The sequence below is a fragment of the Myotis nattereri genome (genome assembly GCF_964212035.1).
Source record: "Myotis nattereri genome assembly, chromosome: 17".
Taxonomy (NCBI): Eukaryota; Metazoa; Chordata; class Mammalia; order Chiroptera; family Vespertilionidae; genus Myotis; species Myotis nattereri.
Window position 1 is genome coordinate 11,818,874 of NC_138092.1, and position 20,076 is coordinate 11,838,949.

Genomic DNA, 20,076 nt, shown 5'->3' on the forward strand with positions numbered 1-20,076 from the left:
CCCCAAACAACCTCCCCTCTGTCAACCATCAGTTTGCTCTCTGTATCTATGCTAGTAAGTCTGTTTCTGTTTTGTTTGTTCATTTATTTTGCTCTTTAGATTCTGCATATAAGTAAAACCATATGGTCATTGTCTTTGCCTGATTTATTTCACTTAACATAATAATATTTTCTAGATTCATCCACATCCTAAACTCCTTTTTGGCTAAGCAATATTCATTCTTTCTTTTGGCTAAGTACATACCACTTATCTGTTGATAGGTGCTTGGGTTGTTTCTGTACTTTGGCCATCATAAATAACGCTGCATGGAACGTAGAGGTTCCTGTCTCTTTTTGAATTGGTGTTTGGGGCTTCTTTGGTTATATACTCAGAAGTGAAATTGCTGGGTCATAAAGCAGTTCCATTTTTAATTTTTTGAGGAAACTCCATACGTTTTCCATAGTGGCTGCACCAATTTGCATTCCCACCAACACTGCACAAGTGTTCCCCTTTTTCCACTTCTTTGCCAACAATTGTTTATTGATATATTGATAGACATTCTGACAGGTGTGATGTGGTATCTTATTGTGGTTTCAATATCCATGTCTCTGATGATTAGTGACTTTGAGCATCTATTAGCCATCTGTATGCCCCTTTGGGGAGGTGTCTTTTCAGGTCCTCTGCATATTTTTTAATTGGTTTGTTTGTTTGTTATTGAGTTGTATGATTTCTTTATAAATTTTGATATATGAACCCTTTGTCTTCTCCCATTCAGTAGTTTGCCCTTTTGTTTTGTTGATGCTTTCATTTTTGCTATGCAAAACTTTTTAGTTTAAAGTAGTTCCAATTATTTATATTTTCTTTTGATTCCCTTGTTCAAGGAGATTTAGGGAAGATACTAGTATCGTGTTGACATTCTTGACTAAGGTGAGTAATAGGGAAGAACTTGGTTGCTTTCAAACCAGTTACTACATTACCAGCAGTTTTGTACTGTCAGAGTATAGTTTTATAATAAAAGCCTAAGCGACCGCTATGACTGAATGACTTGAATGATGGTCGACAGTTGCTTTAACACACACTGACCACCAGGGGACAGATGCGCAACACAGGAGCTGCCCCCTGGTGGTCAGTGAACTCCCACAGCCAACTTCCCACGGCCCCTGCATCCCCGCCGGCCAACCTCCTGCAGTCCCTCTCCACCCCCAAACAGCCAGCCCTGATAGACCCCAATCAGGACTGGGTGAGACACCCTGATCTGCCCCAATCGCCGGCCAGGCAGAGGGACCCCACTCGTGCACAAATTCGTGCACCGGGCCTCTAGTAGTTTTAAAATAGTCATTTTTAAAAAGAGAAGTAATATTATATTTGGTAGAAGATACGAGAGGACAACCTTTATATTAATCCCATGGTGAAACGGATTAGAAATGTCCTCTAGGGACAATAATAAAGAGGAAAGATTTTTCCCTTCACAATATTGTAAATTTTTGTTGCTATAAATCTTTCTAATATCCTCTTACTATCTGTTTAATCTCTACCACATCATACTTATGTTTTCTTTTTCATTGCAAATATAGTTTATTTTGCCTTCTCTCTTTATCTCTTTATTTTCCTTGAATGCTGAAGGTTAGTCTATTTTTGGCTTTGTTGATCTCTGCCTTTAAAAAAACATTATTAATTTTTGGTCTTATTTTTCCCCCTATAATTTTTATGTTTACCTCATTAATTTTGAACCTTTCTTTTTTGCTAAAACAAGCATTTTAGCAATAAAGTTCTCTCTTATTGCCACTTTATATCCTATAACCTGTGATTCATAGTATTTTGTTTTTAAGTATTTCTTATTTTTTTATGATTTTTTTTTTATCAGTGAGTGACTAAGAAATATGCTTTTAAATTTCCAAATAGGAAGTTTTGCAGTTCTCTTTTTAAGTAAAATATTTAACACTGTGTTAAGCTCAGAGGACATAATCCATGTGATACTAATTCCCTGAAATGTGTTGAGGCTAACTTTATTGCCAATCAGGTGGTTTATTGGTTTTTATAGATGTTTCTGTGTGCTTGTGAAAAATGTATATTCCCCAGTTTTTGAATACTGTATTTTATAAATGTCCACTTCATCATAATTACTTTTTTAAATTTTATGTATTCTTAGTTGTTGTTTTTTTAATGTGCTTAATTGATCCATTCTGAGTTAAGTGGGCTGAAATTTTCTACCATGTTTGATATATGTCTTAATTTCTCCTTGTAGATCTGTCAGTTTCTCTTTCATATGTTTTTTGTGTGTTTTTTTTTCATTTTTAAACCACAGTTTTTATTCAGTACTCTTCTGTACCAGTTTCGAGTATAGCAAAGTGGCCTCTTTTATGTTTTGAGTTTATATTATCACAAATAAGTTTAGAATTGTCTTAACTTTCAGGCAAATTGGATCTTTTATATTCAGGTAGTAATTGCATTTTTAATAATTTTTCCCCTTAAAGTCTGTTTTGTCAAATGTTAATATAATTACTAGAGCTCTCTTTTGGCTTCTGTTTCCCTGGTATAAATTTTCTTCTTTTTGACACTTAGTCTTCTTGTGCACTTATGTTTTAGGTATATTTCATTAAAAAAAAAACCCCACACAGAATAAAACTGTGATTTGTTAAATCCAATCTGACAGCTCTATTTTTTAACTGGGAAGTTTAAATCATTTGTGTTTACTGTGATTATAGTTATATGTGGATTCATTCTTTTTATAAGTTATTTGTCCAAATTTTTCTGATCTTATTTTACATTCTAACTTTAACTCCATATCTTGGTTATTGTGAATAATGCTACTATGAACATGGGAATGCAGATGTCTCTTCTAGATAATTATTTCATTTCCTCTGGAGATATACCCAGGAGTAGGATAGTTTCAGATGGTAGTTCATTTTCAATTTCTTGAGGAATCTCCATACTGTTCTCCAAAGTGGCTGTATCAGTGTACATTCTCACCAACAGTGTACAAGGGTTCCCTTTCCTCCACATCCCACCACCATTTGATATCCATTGTCTTTTTGCTAGTAGGCATCCTAGTAGGTGTAAGGTGATGTCTCATTGTGGTTTTAATTTTAATTTTCCTGGTGGTTTGAGATACTGAGCACCTTTTCATGTACCCGTTGAACATTTGTATATCTTTGGGAAAATGTGTATTCAAATCCTTTGCCCATGTTTAATTGGGTTATTTTCTTTTTAATATTGAATTGTATGAATTTCTTCTGTATTTTGGATATATGGTTTGCAAATATTTACTCCCATTCCAAAGGTTGCCTTTTCATTTTGTTGACGATTTCCTTTGCTTTGCAGAAGCATTTTACCTTGATGTAGTTCTACTTGTTTATTTTTTTATTTTTGCCTCTGCCTTTGGTGTCACATCCAAAAATTCATTAACAAAACGATGCTAAGGAGCATACCCTTATGTTTTTTTTCTAGTAGTTTTATTGTTTCAGATCTTGCATAACTTCTTGCTTTACCATAGTACAGTATCAAAACCAGGAATTTTGCATCAGTCTGATCCACCACAACCATATTCAGATTTCACCGGTTTTATGTTCACTCATTTCTGTGTACGTGTGCATAGTTCTGTGCATTTTGTCACATATGTAGAGTCAGGCAGCCACCAATACAATGAACGTACAGAACTGTTCTATCACCAAAAGACTTCCTAGGAGGGCTGTTTTTAATCTATTTTTTCATGGTGATGTCGTCCTTCGTGACACCAGCTTTATAAGCAAGGTCTCCTGTTAAGTAGATTTATCACCTTGGGTGGGCCTTGAGTTTTATCTCTTTCTGCACAGTTATCAGAGCAGAAAGCTGGCTTTGGGCGCTTCGTTATTATTAGTGTTGCTGGTTCACTCTTTTGGAGGGATTTTACAGCTTCTGATCATTGTTGCCAGCTCTGAGATGTATTTAAAGTGATACTTTAAATTGTTTTTAGCATTTTACTTGTTTCAGAAGAAGGTTCATTCAGGGTTTCTAATAATCCATACTTTGGAAACAGTTGACCCTGGAAATATTAAAGAACACTTATCTTTATCGGTTTCATTGTAGTTTTTTCATAATTAGAAAAGTTGACTTTATTATATCTTGGTGCCTTTTTATCTATGATTAATTGATGCTTAGATATGCTATTTATTCAGAACTTTTAAAGATAATATACTCAAAGAATGTTCATAAAGTTTATAATGGACCTCTTAGGAATAGTTTAGTTTTCAGGTATATATTTTATTTATCTCTATATTAGTCTTAATATTGAAATAACTCAAGCCCAGAAAAGTTAATTTCTATAAGCTTATGGCCAATGGAAAGTGAGAACCAAGTTCACACTTTTGCTTACCCATTCTCCGCAACTTGCATTTAAATGGTTTCACAATTAACTCTTAAGTTGGATTTACACACCCAAACACTATATATTTCTCTGAACTTTCAAATCAGCTTAAAAGGACAAATATATAACTTAATTTCAAAAGCAAAGAGAAAGAGAAAAACTCTCCAATCTTGATTCTTAGACAGTTTGAAAATTTTCAATTAGCATGGTTAGAAGTATCTGGCTATTGCTCAATATATATATTTTTCCATTGGGAAAAAGAACCTGTGGAAAGTCATGTTTTCCACAGATGGATGACGGGAGGAATATGGCCAAGACAAAATATGGGGAATTTGAAGCCTAAATGAAAACCACTGATGACACTCAGTGTTTTTGTGGTTGTAAACTTCTGATTATGCCATTTCTCCATGTGCCCAGGAAAACAGAAAGCCTGATGTTAATGCTGGACTAGGTTGCTTTGTCTTTTATTATAGCACTAATTGGTGCTAATATAGCACTAATTGTATTTTCAAAAATACTTTTTTCAAGGATTCTTAAAGTAGTTCACCTTCAAATATGTTTAAGGAATTTATTTACATTGTAAGAAGCACTATCTAGAGAGTAAAATAAGTAAATGCAAATTTTATATGGGGAAAACAATCTATGGAAATAGGTTAGGCCACCGAGTGCCCAAGATAACTTAGAATGTATGTGGAACTGAATCAAAAGTTTCCTGTTTAAAGACTATGTGCTTTCTATTGCCATGGACAGATTAGCTTCTTCACTTGAGATATGTAAAGATTTGTGTCCGTTAAAATCACTGAATTGAAACAGCATTTATTGATTATGATATATTGGAGAAGACTGACAAATCACTGTGATGTTATTGTACTGCTTTATGTAGAGAGACCTTAGGAGCACAGACAGGGTTATGAGCCCTATTTCTAACGCAGTTATTGTGTTCATGTAAAACTTTAGGCCACTTTTCATTGCATGCCCATTTCTAGATTGGAATGTTTCTGAGTTAGAGCCACGTTTGCCTGTTATCTTAGGAATAAGGAAAATGCATCCATTTTTGTTTCTCTAGTTCCTGCTCTGGCTTCTTGACCAATGCCTGTTTCCCTGTTTCTTTATTGTAACTCTCTTCTGTTATCTCCCCACATGATCTGCCTGCTCATTTAATTCAGTCTTCTCCCTGCTCCGCTCTTCACTTGAATTCATTAGCCTCAGCCCTCATCCTGTTTGGTCCAATGCATGCCTTCTCCACTCCTGGGCAAATGGCCTAGACACCCCCTGTCTTAAAATCAGTGATCAATATTTGACCAACTTCCTGGCATGGTCAGACCCACACTACTTACTTAGCCAAGGCATCATCTTAATCATATTTTTACCTTCTTTCTGAAATTTTCACACTAGGACTCAACTTTCTCATCCCCTGAATTAGTTTTATTAGTGTTCAATTGATGTAATTCATTTAATTGTATTTTTTATAAACACGCATTTGTAGGTTTTTAACGTATCTATATTAGTAAAACTATTTTCATTCACTATGTGATTTCAGGGTTCTTTTTACTGGTTGACATTTTCTTGGAGCCCAAATATTACTTTCCTTTAGATAACTCATATTGAAGTATTTGTGAGCCTACAAAATTAAACAGTTCGAAAACTCCCATAAAGTTAGGTTGATCTGGCTCCTAAACCTTCCCGCCCTACCATACTGCCTTGCTATTTTCATTCTAAAACCTTCATGAAAAATTTAACCATTTCCTTCCTCTAATTTAGCTTTAAGCCACTGGTAATTTTATTTCTTCGCTGAGCATTGGGTCCAATAAGATCAAAGTCCCAACTCTATATGGGCCAGCCTCTCAGTGTTTCTACATCAGTAAACAGTGTAGTGTTTTTAACAATTTATCTGTATGACAATTGGGTATATAAAGTATCAAAGGCAAGCGGCAAGGCTCCAAGACTCTTCCTAACAAGACATCAAAAGGCTGAGGAAGGTACATGATAGCATTGGAAAGGAGACTTGCTTTTGAGTCAGAAAACTTGTATTTTGAGTCACAAAACTGCCACCTACTATCTGGGTCACTTTGGCTAAGTGAACCTCTGTGAATTACTTTCTCTTTAATAAGAATGGAGATGATAATAGAACCTCAGCATCTCCTGGATTGAAATCATGTGTGTGAAAGTTCTTAGGAAAATAAGTACAGAGCTAGGAATAACTAACTCCTTATTAAGTAAGTTACAGTAAGTGATAGGTTTTTGGATACATTTTCAAGTTATAATTTGTGGTAACTTTTCAATACATGCCTCATAGATTTGATTAACCCAGTGTATGCATCAGTAACACAAAGGGGGAAAAATAATGATAATACTATGTTAGTGAACAAAGTAATCATAGAAAATTGACATTACCTATGTACGTTTTTTCCACTGCCTTTACAGAAGAGCCTTGAACTTAGGAATTCTTCGTGACCCTGGATCGGAAATTGAAGATAGACAATACCAAATAGACCTGCAGTCTATCAATATTGGTACTGCGCAATGGGATCAACTAAAACCAGAGAAGGAAACTGGCACAGGAGGGGTGCTAACAGAGAGCGAAAGAAATTCTCAGAACCCAGCCCTGGAATGGAATATGGCCAGCAGGTAGGAGGTGATGGAGGTGATGGAGAAACTTGCCGCACTTTGTGTATTTCCTTGCCAGATCAGTTGGTGATACAATCGTTAGCATGCCCAACCTGAAGGTTTTAGTATTACTTCTGCACTGCATGACAAACATAAATACATTTTGTAATTGAATTTCATGATTTTACTGGAAATCTACTAGTCCTATTATTACACTGTAATTATTGCAAATTTAAGATTGTGTTAGCATTTTTTTAAACCTTGCTATTTGCTGAAAGGCTCCACTTCAGGCTAAGGTTACATTCACATTTTCCCTTGAAATCCATTGTATTCAAGGTCAGATTTTGTTTTAAGTGTCTGCTTTCTGCTTGTAATAATAAGAGAAGTGCTTGCTTTGGCAGCACACATAATAATAAGAGGAGAAAAGCAAAAATGACACTGGTTGGTTATTTAAAGTTCATTTTAACCAAAGGCAGGTATGTTCACAGAAGAATGTAAAATGGAATTAGTCCTGAATGTAAGCTGTAAGATTTGTAGAACCACTGCCACCTTACTTGGGCTATTTGAGGCTCTCATCAGAAGGACAGAATCGTTTTCTTGAAAGAAGGTACTGGTCATTAAAGATACTTTTATATTGTAAAAAGTACACATTGTCTGTTGTAAATGGTTTTTATGATGTAAGAAAGTGTTAGTTATGTTTCACTGTTTTTATTTTTAATTTATATGATTCAATAACATCTGTTGCTGATAACATACCATGTTGATTTGTTAATTGGATTTCTTTAAAGCACTGTGTGTAGACTTTGTTGTATGCCTTTTGCAATGGTGATTGCTTTGGGTTTCTGTTCCTTTAACACCAAAACTATATTTATCCAAGTCTTGGCATTAATAATAGTGATAACATCAATAATCCTATATAATAAAGAGGTAATATGCAAATGGTCGTTACGCCATGTTGCATAACAATCGATCAGCAGGAGGGCGAGGCTAGCCTGCTGCAGAGAGCGGTGGTGGGCGGGGCGGCCAGCTGAGGCAAGCGGCAGTGAGCTACTTGCGCACAGATTCATGCAGAGGGCCACTAGTAGATTATATAATGCTTATCACTTTACCTAATTTCACAATAATGTTAGAGGTAAGAACTGTTTTCCCTAATTATGCATGAAGTAACTAAGGCCTAGACAAAATAAGTGGTTTCCTTAAAACCAACTACTACCTGGTAGGTCAGGAAAAAAAGCTCATTACAAAGCCAGGAAGAGTGGAGATAAGCTAGAACCTGTCAGCACCTCCGCATCAGAATCTCACACATTTAAAACAGCGTGACTTTAAGGGTATATTGGCTACCATTTCCTTTACATCTTCCAAATCCCATACAAACTTCTCTCTGAACTTCAAACCATTCTTATTAGCAATTTGTTACAGAATAAAACCACCATAAGTGAGGAGGTTTCTTGGCTTGTACAATAGCACTTAAAATAGAGCTAAGTGTAGAACCCTGGTTTGCTTCCTCTTAGTAAAAATCAACTACTTTTCTTTTTCTCAATGCTCTGACCCCTTACACTTAATGCTAAAGTTCATTGTTAATCACTTTTTTTCACCTTTTTCTGTTAGCAACCATTTTTACTACATCTGGGCTTATTTTATAATACGAGGAAATGAAGTGTTGAGAACTAAAACAACCTATACTGATGTCTGCCATATGCAGGTTACACATTCAAATCACTATTGCTGTTTCACATGGTGATTAGTCCTCTGGGTGTGTGGCAATGGGGGATGGAAAGTTTATTTTGTAATTTTGTTCAAATGCCTGTAAGCCTTAATTCTCTAAATTAATGTTAATATAATTTTCCTGTTTATATTATTTAAAGATTTAATTTGAATAAACTTAGTTATAACTATACTTAAAAAAATAAATCATTTAGTTTTTATCACAACACTTTTTATTTGTCCCTATCATTCTACCTGTGTTTGATTTCCCTGTGTAATTTTTCTTTCAAACTTTATTGTCAGAGAAATAGTTTCAACATATTCATTTGTTTAAATATTTTGATACACAGGTATCAATTACATATTCTACTCTGTAGGCCTTTCCTACCTCCCCCCTACATAGGATATTTTTAAATCATTGTTACTATGCTTGCTTTTAGCAAGTTGAATTTGAACTTGACACATTCCTAAACTCAGTCATCCTATGCTTCACAGGATTGATAACATTGGACTTGTGTTGACATTAAAGTCCCTGAAGCATATATTGTTGGCTTAATTCTGAGAGATTGTGACTATTTCATTTGTCTTTGATCTCTTATTTTTATTTTTTGAAATAAATTTATTACCCAAATGTTCACAGGAGCCCTTGCCTATTTGATTTGTGATTAATCATGTATGAACTCCTTCAGGAATTGTACCTGAAATCATTAACAGAATGTGGCATAAAAGCATTTTCTTTGTTCTTACTATTTAACCTGAAAACCATTACCTTTTTTTTCTTCTCTTTTCAAAAAAAAATTTATTGATTGATTTTAGAGAGAGGAAGGAGGGGGGGGGCGGGAGGGAGAGGGAGAGAAACATCAATTTGTTGTTCCACTTATTTATGCATTCATTGGTTGATTCTTGTATATGCCCTGACTAGGGACCTCACCCACCCGCAACCTTGGTGTAATCGGGAGGACACTCTAACCAACTGAGCTACCTGGCCTGGGCCAAACCCATCACTTTTGTCTTATTAATTTGTGAAAATATCAAACTAATACCTAAGCAGAATTATATGTTAGTCTAAGTCCCATACATTATTGATTAAAGGCCTACTTGAATTGTATTATTTTTTTAAAGAGGGATTTTTATTTATTTATTAATTTTTGCTTTCAAATGTGCTGTTTGTCATTTTTTATTCTGTATTTTTGGTGTAATATGTTGGAAGCCTTAGTAATGTTTTTCCTAGTCTTTCATATTATGTGATTTTTGAAGTAGGGTTCTTAAACTGCTTGAATATTACCCATAAAGTCAGACCCAAATGTACGGTGGGCAGAAGAACCTTAATATAAATATGCTGAGCCCCAAAAAATGACCACTGACTTCCTAAAAACATATTTTCATGAGTGCATGTGGCTTATCATTATGCCTTCTTGATTAGTAACACTCTCAGAAACCATACTTTTCCTTACTTGCAATCTGCTTCCCCCAAAGCTTAACAGAATGGCTTTTGTTAACACATATGATTACTCCCTGTTATTTGATTTGCACCTTATGATTGTCAATGTTTTTTGTCCTCAAAGAGGGTTTTGTAAGTTTCTGTGGGCTTAACCCTCTATGTTCGATGATAGTACAAACCACTGTACTGTTTCTTTGTTTCTATGGACAATGTAAAGATATATTAAGTCATTGTCATATTAGAGTATATCAGAGAAATATTTCTTTTCAATCTCTTCTCTAGCTTATTTTAGTATATTTTATTTATCATAAGTGCGTAGCTGTTTCAGCAAGATGTGTCTAATTGTGGATTTTATGATATTTATCTGAACCAGGAATCGTGCTTCCTAAATTTGTTTATCCCTATATTTCATCAGTTCTGAAAAATTCTCAGTCATTATTTCTTTAATATTATCACCTTTTCTTTCTTTCTATTCTCTCATTTTGGAAAGGCAATTAAATATGTCAGACTTACCTCTTTTACTAGTAACTTTCCTTAAGCAAATCTGAAGAACTATTCATCTATTATATATTTAATTTTAATTACTATATTGTTTTACTTGTTTTTCAAATCAGTTTTGCCTTTTTTATTCATGTTTTTATTCCATCCTATATTTTGTTGTCCCTATGTGGTAATAACATTATCAGAAGTTCTCAGCAATGAATATGATGATGTGGTTGACTTCTCCCTCTTACTAATAAGGAATAATTTTTTGTGGGGCATAAAAGATAATCTGTGATTAGGAACTTATCTTCACTGGTCTTTGTCCCTGAGAACGCTTTTTGTCAGTTTGAGGAAATGTTCTATTTCTGATAGATGCTCAGGATTATCAGAGTTGTGTTGCCACTTTTATATAAATTACTCCGAATAGGTATTTTTGGACCAACATAGGTAATATAAATTAGATCTATGAAACATCGTTGAAGGATCACTCATTATTTCCTATATTTTCTAGGGAGATATCTGTTGTTTTTTTTTTCAACAAGTTCTCTTGCCAAAAGAGGCAAACTTCCTCATTCGTCCCCGTTTCTGATGGTAGATATTTTTCTGGCCCTTAAGGGCCCCAGGTGCAGATAGCCAGCTTATTTCAAAGTCCTGCCTATCAGGGATGCGAGAATTAGCCTGAGGTCTCAATATGGCCATTAAAAATCTATTCCCTTGGTTTACTGAAAGTGGTTAAGACCTTGAAGTCATTAAAAATGTCAGTTAGTATTTTGAGTTTTGCTTCTCTTTTGTTATTTTAAGCCTAGACTATTATCTGGTAAAATGGTAGTAAAATTTAATTCTTGTTGTAGTTATTTTTGTGTTGCTTTTTTCTTTAAAATTCATCCGTGAAAATATTTGAATCTGAAAAAGATGATTTTTAAAATGTGTATTATTACCTCAAATACTGAACAGAAAATAACACAAAAGTTATCACTGTGTACCAAAAAAGTTATAGTTTTATAGGACTGTTGCCCTTTTAAGCTTTTCTTTTTATTTCCAAGGTCATAGGTCTTTTAAAGGTTGTATAATTGATTTAATTCATCATATAATGGAGAAAAAGTTATGATACAGAAAAGTGCTTTTTTTCATTAGTACTTTAGGTAATGTTTGCTTTTATTTGGTTCCTTGCCATATTTCCTACTTTAAGGTATTTTTAATAAAGGTATATATTAGCACTCCCCTATGAGAGTACATCACCATGGTACATGCTTCTCACATTGGTCACTTTATGGAATTTGAGCTATTAGGCTATAATTATGGTTTCTCTCAGGATCTCAGCCTTTTCTCTGTATTCACAGATTTTAATACTTCTTCCTGTTACCCTCTATTCACCAGATCTCTTAATTCTTTAAAATTGACTTTCTTAAAATCCAATATGTATGTGCCACAGAACCAGATGATCCAATTTTCTTTTCTGGCAGACACCATATAAAGCTCTGCCCATTGCGAAATTCAACAAGAGATACTAGTAACCTCAAGACTCCGCTGGAAAAGCAAGTGGAAAGACTTGAGTTTCTCTGACCTTTTCATGAGATAACATGTCAGTCACTGATCTCAACTTTATCATTTTATAATATAAAGGAATAATAGGAATGCATTTATGAGGAAGTTTAAATTAATGGTTCCTTGGAACTTTGGGGGCATGGCTTGCTAGTAAGACATATTGTATTATTTCATAAAGTGGAAACTAAGAATGTGAATAGTAGACCTGAAGATCTGTACTAGCACAAGCTTTGGTTTCTTAATAAGGTTTTCTAATTTCATCCTCTACCACATTTGCAATACTTCCTTTGAAATTATTAGCAATTTTTAATGTAGAGTAGAAATGTCATACTAAATAACTGATGAAAAGTGAAAATATACAAAGAAGAATTAAAACAGAGGCCAAGTACTGCTCTGGTATCAAGTTCCCTCCATTGCCCAACTGTGTAATCTTTGTTCCTGAACCTCCTTCCTTAGAGGTAATATGGGGCTAATAATGCTCCTTACTCTACATACAGTTTCGTTGTGAAGCAGCATTTAGTATCAAAGTCAGAAGTGCCATTCCACATGCTTTAAAGGCAGTAATAATCAATGAACAGAGGACTCTTAGAGCTAAAAAAAGAGGTCAAAGATTAAGAGGATATACTTGGGAACCTAGTGAGATTGTTAAGAGGACAGTTGTCAACTAGAAGGTCAGTAATATAAAATATAGGGAATTAAAAATTATCACAAAACAGAGTATTGGTAACAAAAAAGATACTAAGCTATTTGTAAAAATAAGCGGAATTAAAAACAAAGTAATTTTTTGAAAAGTATTAGGCTGCAACTAATATTAAATGACTACATCTGAATATCTCAATGGTTTTTATATCCTTTATAAATCTGAAGTTAAGTGCTGAAGTTACAGAACTGTGACTATAAAATATATAAAGAGGCACTCCCAAAATAATGTGATTTTGTCATACATGTTGTAGTTCAAAGACTTGTACAAATTTAATGGAACTTATTCTTGAAAAATAATGCAATGGCTAATAATTCTGTTCTTTATTTTTTAGCATACGGCGGCATCAAGAAAGAAGAGCAATTATGACTCCCATTTTAACAGATTTTTCTGTCCGAATAACTGGAGCACCTGCCATCATTTTCACCAAAATAATTTCTCCAGAAAATATGCACACTGAGGTCAGAGCATAATTTAGGTCTCATTTTAGTCTAAATAATGGAGCAGCTCCTCTTTGTATGTTAGGGGTTTTCATATTTTCAGAGCACAGAATATTAAATTAGCTTGTTAATAAGTTACTGTTGCGGCTATTACTGAGCACTTTCTAGTACTGTTCACTTATTGTATGTAATAACTCGTTCATTCCTCATAATAATTATATTTGCTTCTATTGCCCTCATTTTACAGATGGGAAAACTGAAGCATAAAAAACTAATCCAAATAACTTGTCCAAATGTTCACAAGTAGTAAATGGCAAGCATGCTATGCACCCAAATGGTCTGGCTTCAGACTATACACAACCATTACAACCTCTTTCTAATGAAAGCACCAATATTACTGACAGATAATTTAGAGTTCTCAATTGGATTACCTTACATAGTCTTCACAACATCCTTCTGAGATAGATATTATTAGTAGCCATGTTTTATGAAGGAGGAAACAGCAAAAGAGATTAGGTTACTTGACTTGATCCGTGTTAGCCAATTATTGGTGGGTCCAGTTTCAAGTCTGATCACTGTGTATCAGTGACTCCATGCCTAGAGCAGAAATGTAATAATAATGTGGTTCATCATAACTTTAAAAAGCTCTTAATAGTACAAAAATTCCGAAAATTTACATGGAACCACAAAAGACCCCCGAATAGCCACAGGAATCTTGAGAAAGAAGAACAAAGTTGGAGGTATCATACTACTTGACATCAAAGTATACTATAAGGCCATAGTAATCAAAACAGCATGATATTGGCACCATACCAGGCATATTGATCAATGAATAGAATAAGAGCACAGAAATAAACCCACCCGTTTATAGTCAATTAATACTTGACACAGGAGGCAAGAACATACAGTGGGATAAAGACAGTCTTTCAATAAATGGTGTCGGGAAAATTAGACAGATCCATGAAAAAAAAGAAACTAGATGACCAAATTATACCATACATAAAATAAAACTCAAAATGGATTAAAGAGTTAAACGTCAGTTGTGAAACCATAAAAATCGCAGAAGAAAACATAGGTAGTAAACTCTCTGACATTTCTCTTAGCAAGGGAACCCTCATGCACTGTTGGTGGGAATGCAGATTGGTGCAGTATGGAGTTTCCTCAAAATATTAAAACCTGAACTGCCTTATGACTCAGTGAATGACTTCTGGGTATATATCCAGAGAAAACCAAAACACTAATTCAAAAGAATGTATGTGTCCCCATGTTCTTTACAGCATTATTTTCAATAGCCAAATTTTGGAAGCAGCCTAAGTGTCCATCAGGAGACGGATGGATAAAAGAGCTGTGGTACATTTACACATTGGAATACTATGCAGCAATAAAAAAGAAGGATCTCTTACCCTTTGAGACAGCATGGAGGGACCTGGATAGTATTATGTTAAGTGAAATAAGTCAGTTAGAAAAGGCCAAATACTATATGATTTCACTAACGTGTGGAATCTGAAGAACAAAATAAATGAACAAACAAAATTTAAACAGATTTGATATATACAGAGAACTAATGGTTGCCAGAGGGAAGAGGGTTGAGGGACTGGGTAAAAAAGGCTAAAGGATTAAGAACTATAAATTGGTAGTTACAAAATAGTCACAGGGATCTAAAGTACAGGGAATATAGTCAATATAACTATAATATTGTCTATGTGTGGTGCCAGGTGCGTACTGGAAATATTGGGGAGAGCACTTTGTGAAGTATAAAATTACCTGACTACTGTGCAGTATGCCTAAAGCTAATACAAAATAATACTGAATGTCAACCATAAAAAATAGAAAACAAGGTTCTTCATAGAAATTTGTTATACTGAAAACTTCATAAATTTTGCGATCACTTAAAGGCAGTTATTATGAAAAGTTCAGAGAAATTAGGTACAAATTAAATATAGTAATTGACACTACTATAACTTTCCATTCTTTCCCTGAATTTTTTATAAACAATATTTTTGTATATGTTATCTTATTTGATATTTATAATAGCCCTATACAGAAAGTTAGGTTAGATATAGTGTCTTATATATTCACAGAAGTTATATAAAAATTAAATCTAATATCTTACAGTTACTTAGTAACACAATTGCTTTAAAATACATGAATATATTCCTATTCATCATTACCTGAGGAATAAAATAAGAATTCTAACTATAATGAGTAAACACAAGGTACTTGTAAGGAAAAGGTTTTTTAACCAAAAAAAAGGGGGGGATAATCATTTTCGACATGCCGTTCTTTATGACTTTATTGAAACCTGCTCTAAGCTGTTTAGTTTGTATTTGGACCAGTCATAAGTCTCCTTAAATCCATTCCCTTGGATGATACTAATGGAGAAAGTTTGTGGATGTTTCCAAGCTTTTGAACATTGCCCACATGCACTTCATGACCAGAGGCAGGACTTCTGCTTATTAAGTGAAGCTTCTGGGTCGTTTTTCATTTCTGTTTTCCTTCTCTGAATGGTTTTCCAGCAAAGAATGTTCAAGTGACTCAGTTATGCAGAGCAGCACCAGTCAAGTAGTGGACATCTACCTAACGCTGCCAAGATTTTAGCAGTTTGAAGTTAAATTAATTAGTCTAGCTGTTTTTGGCTTCAGCACTGTGTTTTGTTATAAATCATTTGGAATGTATCCTTTGGAGAGTACTCAGACCATACCACTTGTGATTGTAATTGCCTGCCTACAATTGCCTGTTTACATCTGTCTGCTCAGCCAGATTGTAACCTCCTCAAGAGCAGGTTGCCCCTCAAGGTCAACCTTATTCTTTGTGATATTCCTACCACTCCATTATAGTGCATGGTAATTAGGAGGTGCTGAGTAAATATTTGTTGGTTTGAATGAATGAACAAGACTATGCTAACGTCCTCCAGCATCACTTACTGAAACAATGAGATATGAGATGAAAATGCCAAATGTATATGAAATAGTGAAAAATTCTTACTGTTAGTTTGTTGTGCTATAACTAGCACACAGCCTGACGCATAGCAGGCCCTTATAAATGTTTATTAAATTAATCCATTAAACTGTGTCGAGTGCCTGGGCTCACCATTTCTGCTATTCTCATTAACAAATGAACTTGGGTCCCATGAGAATTCATCAGTGTAGTAAAGGTCAAATAAGTAAGAATGATGAATTATCATCTAATGGCTATCATGTTTCTTTATCTGTATTCAACCTTTTTTTCCTTCAGGAGATTTTAGTGTGTGGCCATTCCTTGGAAGTGAATATAACCACAAACCTGGATTTCTTCCTGAGTGTGGCTCAAGTTCAACTCTTACATCAGTTAATAGTAGCAAATATGACTGGACTGGAACCATCAAGCAAGGCCACAGAGGTAACTATTACCTGATTTTGATTAGGCCTACTGCATTTGTGCCAACTTTACATTCATAATAGGAAAACTAAATTAAATGCTTTCTGCTAATTATTCTATACTTAATTTTATTCAAAAGGTGGTCATAAATCATTTTGGATTGGTATTCTTTACTTTTGAAATTTGTTTGGTCTCCTTTCCTATAATTTATCATGCATCTTTGCAAAATTGCTGTGGCCTCGCTTCAGAAAGCCTCTGTTAAAAACATGATTTTATTACCCTGTTGCAGTTTTGAAAGTACAATGCAAGAAACCATGGTGTAGTTTTTTACTTACTCAGATACATTAAAGGGATAAGGCCTCTTTTGGAAATGAACTGTGTAGGAGTACTATGGGAATATCTTCAATAAATAACTTCTACAGTGTTCGTTTCCCAGGCTCAGTGAAGAACGGACACAATCATAAAAGTTGAATGTCTGCCTAGAATGTTAATTCTGATCTGGTGTTCACTGGAAGCCTGCATTGTAACCACAAAGCATGTCCCATGAAACAAAGAAAGCTGCTTGTTAGATGCTTCTCAAGATAGTCTTTCTTTGCTTTTGTTTCCATACTTCTATGATCATATCTGTGCTTAGAGTAAATCGTCTATAAAAACTCAAGTGAAGAAACTGTTTATCTATGAAAAAGTCATTCTTTTTGTCGGGAGTTATGCACAAGGCTCTAAATTCTATTTATTCAGGAGGGAGTGAAGGAAAAGGTATTCCCTGAGAGCCACTTGATGCTAGGCAGCGTGCCAGGTGTTTCCATGTGCGTTGACTCGTGTGTCTCCAAGCATGTTACCCCAGCCACCCTCTGAGGGAGAGGGGGCGCTATCACCACTTCACAGATCAGCATCTTGGGGCTCAGAGATGGGGCGTAGCCTACTGATGTCACGCATACGGCAGTGAGTGGCGGATCCGAGATTTTATTTAGGTCTTTTAAGTCTGTGCTCCTTCCTTTCTGCCGCAGTTCTTGTACCATAATTGTTACATTCGATTCTCAATCTTCTTTACTAAATTTTTTTTTAATGATAAAACTTTTAACTTTCATAGATGGATATTCTCCAACTAGATCATTTTTACCACCTGTGAATTCTATTTGCTTATTATCTTTTTAAACAAGTCTTTTTAAATAAGAGTATAATAATATGACATGAAAATAAGTAGAGCAGAAAATATTTCCCCCTGGCATTTTTGATGAAGTGCTTGAAGCAAGCTGGCTAGGAAATAGTATTTTACATTCTGTTAATTTCTGATGTGTTTAAGGAATTTACACAACTTAGCAAATTGATCCTTAACTATTTACCTAGCTACTTCTAATGCCTATTATTAGTAGTATCTAATTTCAGTATAAAGGGACACTCAGATTAGTTAACAACCCTTAGCTGAATGTTGAATGGTCCCTCATAGTTCCATAAATGAACGAGGTGTTGTTTTTGCTATTTTAAAAATGTGTCTATGGTCCTTTGCTCCTTCTTGGAGATAACGTTAAAAGTTCAGACAATACACTGAAAAGTGGTTAAGATAGTAAATTCTATTTTATATGTATTTTACCACAATTTAAAAGAAAATAACTATAGACTCTAATGAGGAGAACAATTGGTCCTGTCCCCAGCCTCAGTGGGATATGTCTGTGAAAATTTTAATATGAAAAAAGACCTTCAGCCCGGCCCGTGTGGCTCAGTGGTCAAGCATCAACCTATGAACCAGGAGGACACCATTGGGTTCCTGGTCAGGGCACATGCCCTAGTTTTGGGAGTGATCACCAGTAGGGGGTGTGCAAGAGACAGCTGATCTGTGATTGTCTCCCATCCTTGTTTTTTTTTTTTTTTTCTCTCTCTCTCTCCCTCTCTTTGAAATTAGTTTTTTTTTTTAAAAAGAAGACCTTCAGTGAAATAGAAAAATATTTTTCTATTCATAAATCATTTAGCACAACCCACCTCCGATAGTTAAAGAACATAAAGATGTTTTTGCTACGTAGAATACAATATATTTTGAAAGACCTGGTGACCTTTAAAACAACCACACTACTCTAATTTTAAAGAATTCTTTTTGAGTCCTGGCTGGGTCGCTTAGTGGGTTGGAGCATCATCCTATGCACCAAAAAGTCATGGGTTTAATTTCCGGTCAGGGCACATACCCAGGTTGCAGGTTTCATCCTTCATGGGTGTGCATGCAGGAGGCGGCCAAATGATGTTTTTCTCCCACATTGGTGTTTCTCTCTCCTCCCTCTTCCTTCCCCTCTCTCTAAAATCAATGAGAACATATCCTCGGGTGAGAATTTAAAGAAATCTTTTTGACAATTAAAGAAATAGAAAAATCAGTATGGCTGTGCTACTGGGGAAGTGGAGGAAGGAGTATGTGTTTGTTAAAAATGTGTACCATGATGTTGTGAACATCTATTATTTCATAAAAATGATGGATTAATCATGGAAATTCCATTGATCAGGACTGTAGAAAGAACCCCATGAATTACAGGCAAGTAAATGTCATATCTGTTCTAAGCTCACCAACTGATGGATAGTATTAATATTTTTAGACAATCTTTGACAAGTTTTTATTTGAAAGATTAATTTAAAATGTATTCAAGAATGTGGCAGAGGGATTTTTGTTAGTAGAGTAAACATTCCAAACTTTAAACAAAGGGGAAGAAAGATGGACAAATTTTTGGAAATAGAAGTAAAAACAATGGAACAGTCTGAGGATTATTTCTAGGAGCAAACTTATGATGAAACTTCCATGTACATAGCTAAAAGAGGAAGTACTTTAGGTAATAAATGACCAGCTGAAGGTTTAGGCAAATTGCCCCCAACATTGATCAAAATTTTTCCAATACTTTTGCTCTGAAAAATGTACTTTATATGGTGATTGATACACTTGACTTTCTTCCTTTTCCTTGTTGGAATAATGACAAGGGAAGTGACCGGGCACTTGTTACCATGTGATTACAAACATGAGGATAAAAGCCATCCACTAAAAATAGCAAAATGAGCAGATGAAGTGATCCTGAGATGTGAGTGACATCAAGGAGCCTCTGCAGCCAGCCCTGGACTTTAGCTTAGGAGAAGGAAATACGTAAATGGTTAAGCTACTAATGTGTGGCTTTCTGTTACTTGAGGCCAAACTCAGTCCTCAGTGATACAGATACTTTTACAGAATTTAAGTTAGAAATGTTAAAACCCTGGGAAAGTGCTGAGCACACCATAGAATTTGACGCTGAGTAAATGCTTGCACTATGAATTAATAGATGGATTGCTTAATATATAGGTATTCCTGTTATTGTTCATTAAAATGGAAAAGATAAGATGTATATGACATACACTTCAAAATAAATGGAAGAAATTGATGCTTTACTGTATCTGTCACGGAGACAGGTGGGGTACATAAATTCGAGGCTGAAATGTTTAGGGAACAGGAATCCTGAGGAGTTGAGGTTGACTG

The 20,076-nt window shown here is 34.8% G+C and overlaps 1 protein-coding gene across 1 annotated transcript in view; it reads left to right on the forward strand.

The window, feature by feature from the left end:
* VPS13B (vacuolar protein sorting 13 homolog B) overlaps positions 1-20,076 on the forward strand; it is a 610,900-nt gene that overhangs the window by 349,922 nt on the left and 240,902 nt on the right. The window contains exons 31-33 of the mRNA XM_081111114.1: positions 6,746-6,949; positions 13,136-13,262; positions 16,476-16,619. Coding sequence (XP_080967240.1) covers positions 6,746-6,949; positions 13,136-13,262; positions 16,476-16,619 — 475 coding nt within the window. The remainder of the gene's footprint in view (positions 1-6,745; positions 6,950-13,135; positions 13,263-16,475; positions 16,620-20,076) is intronic.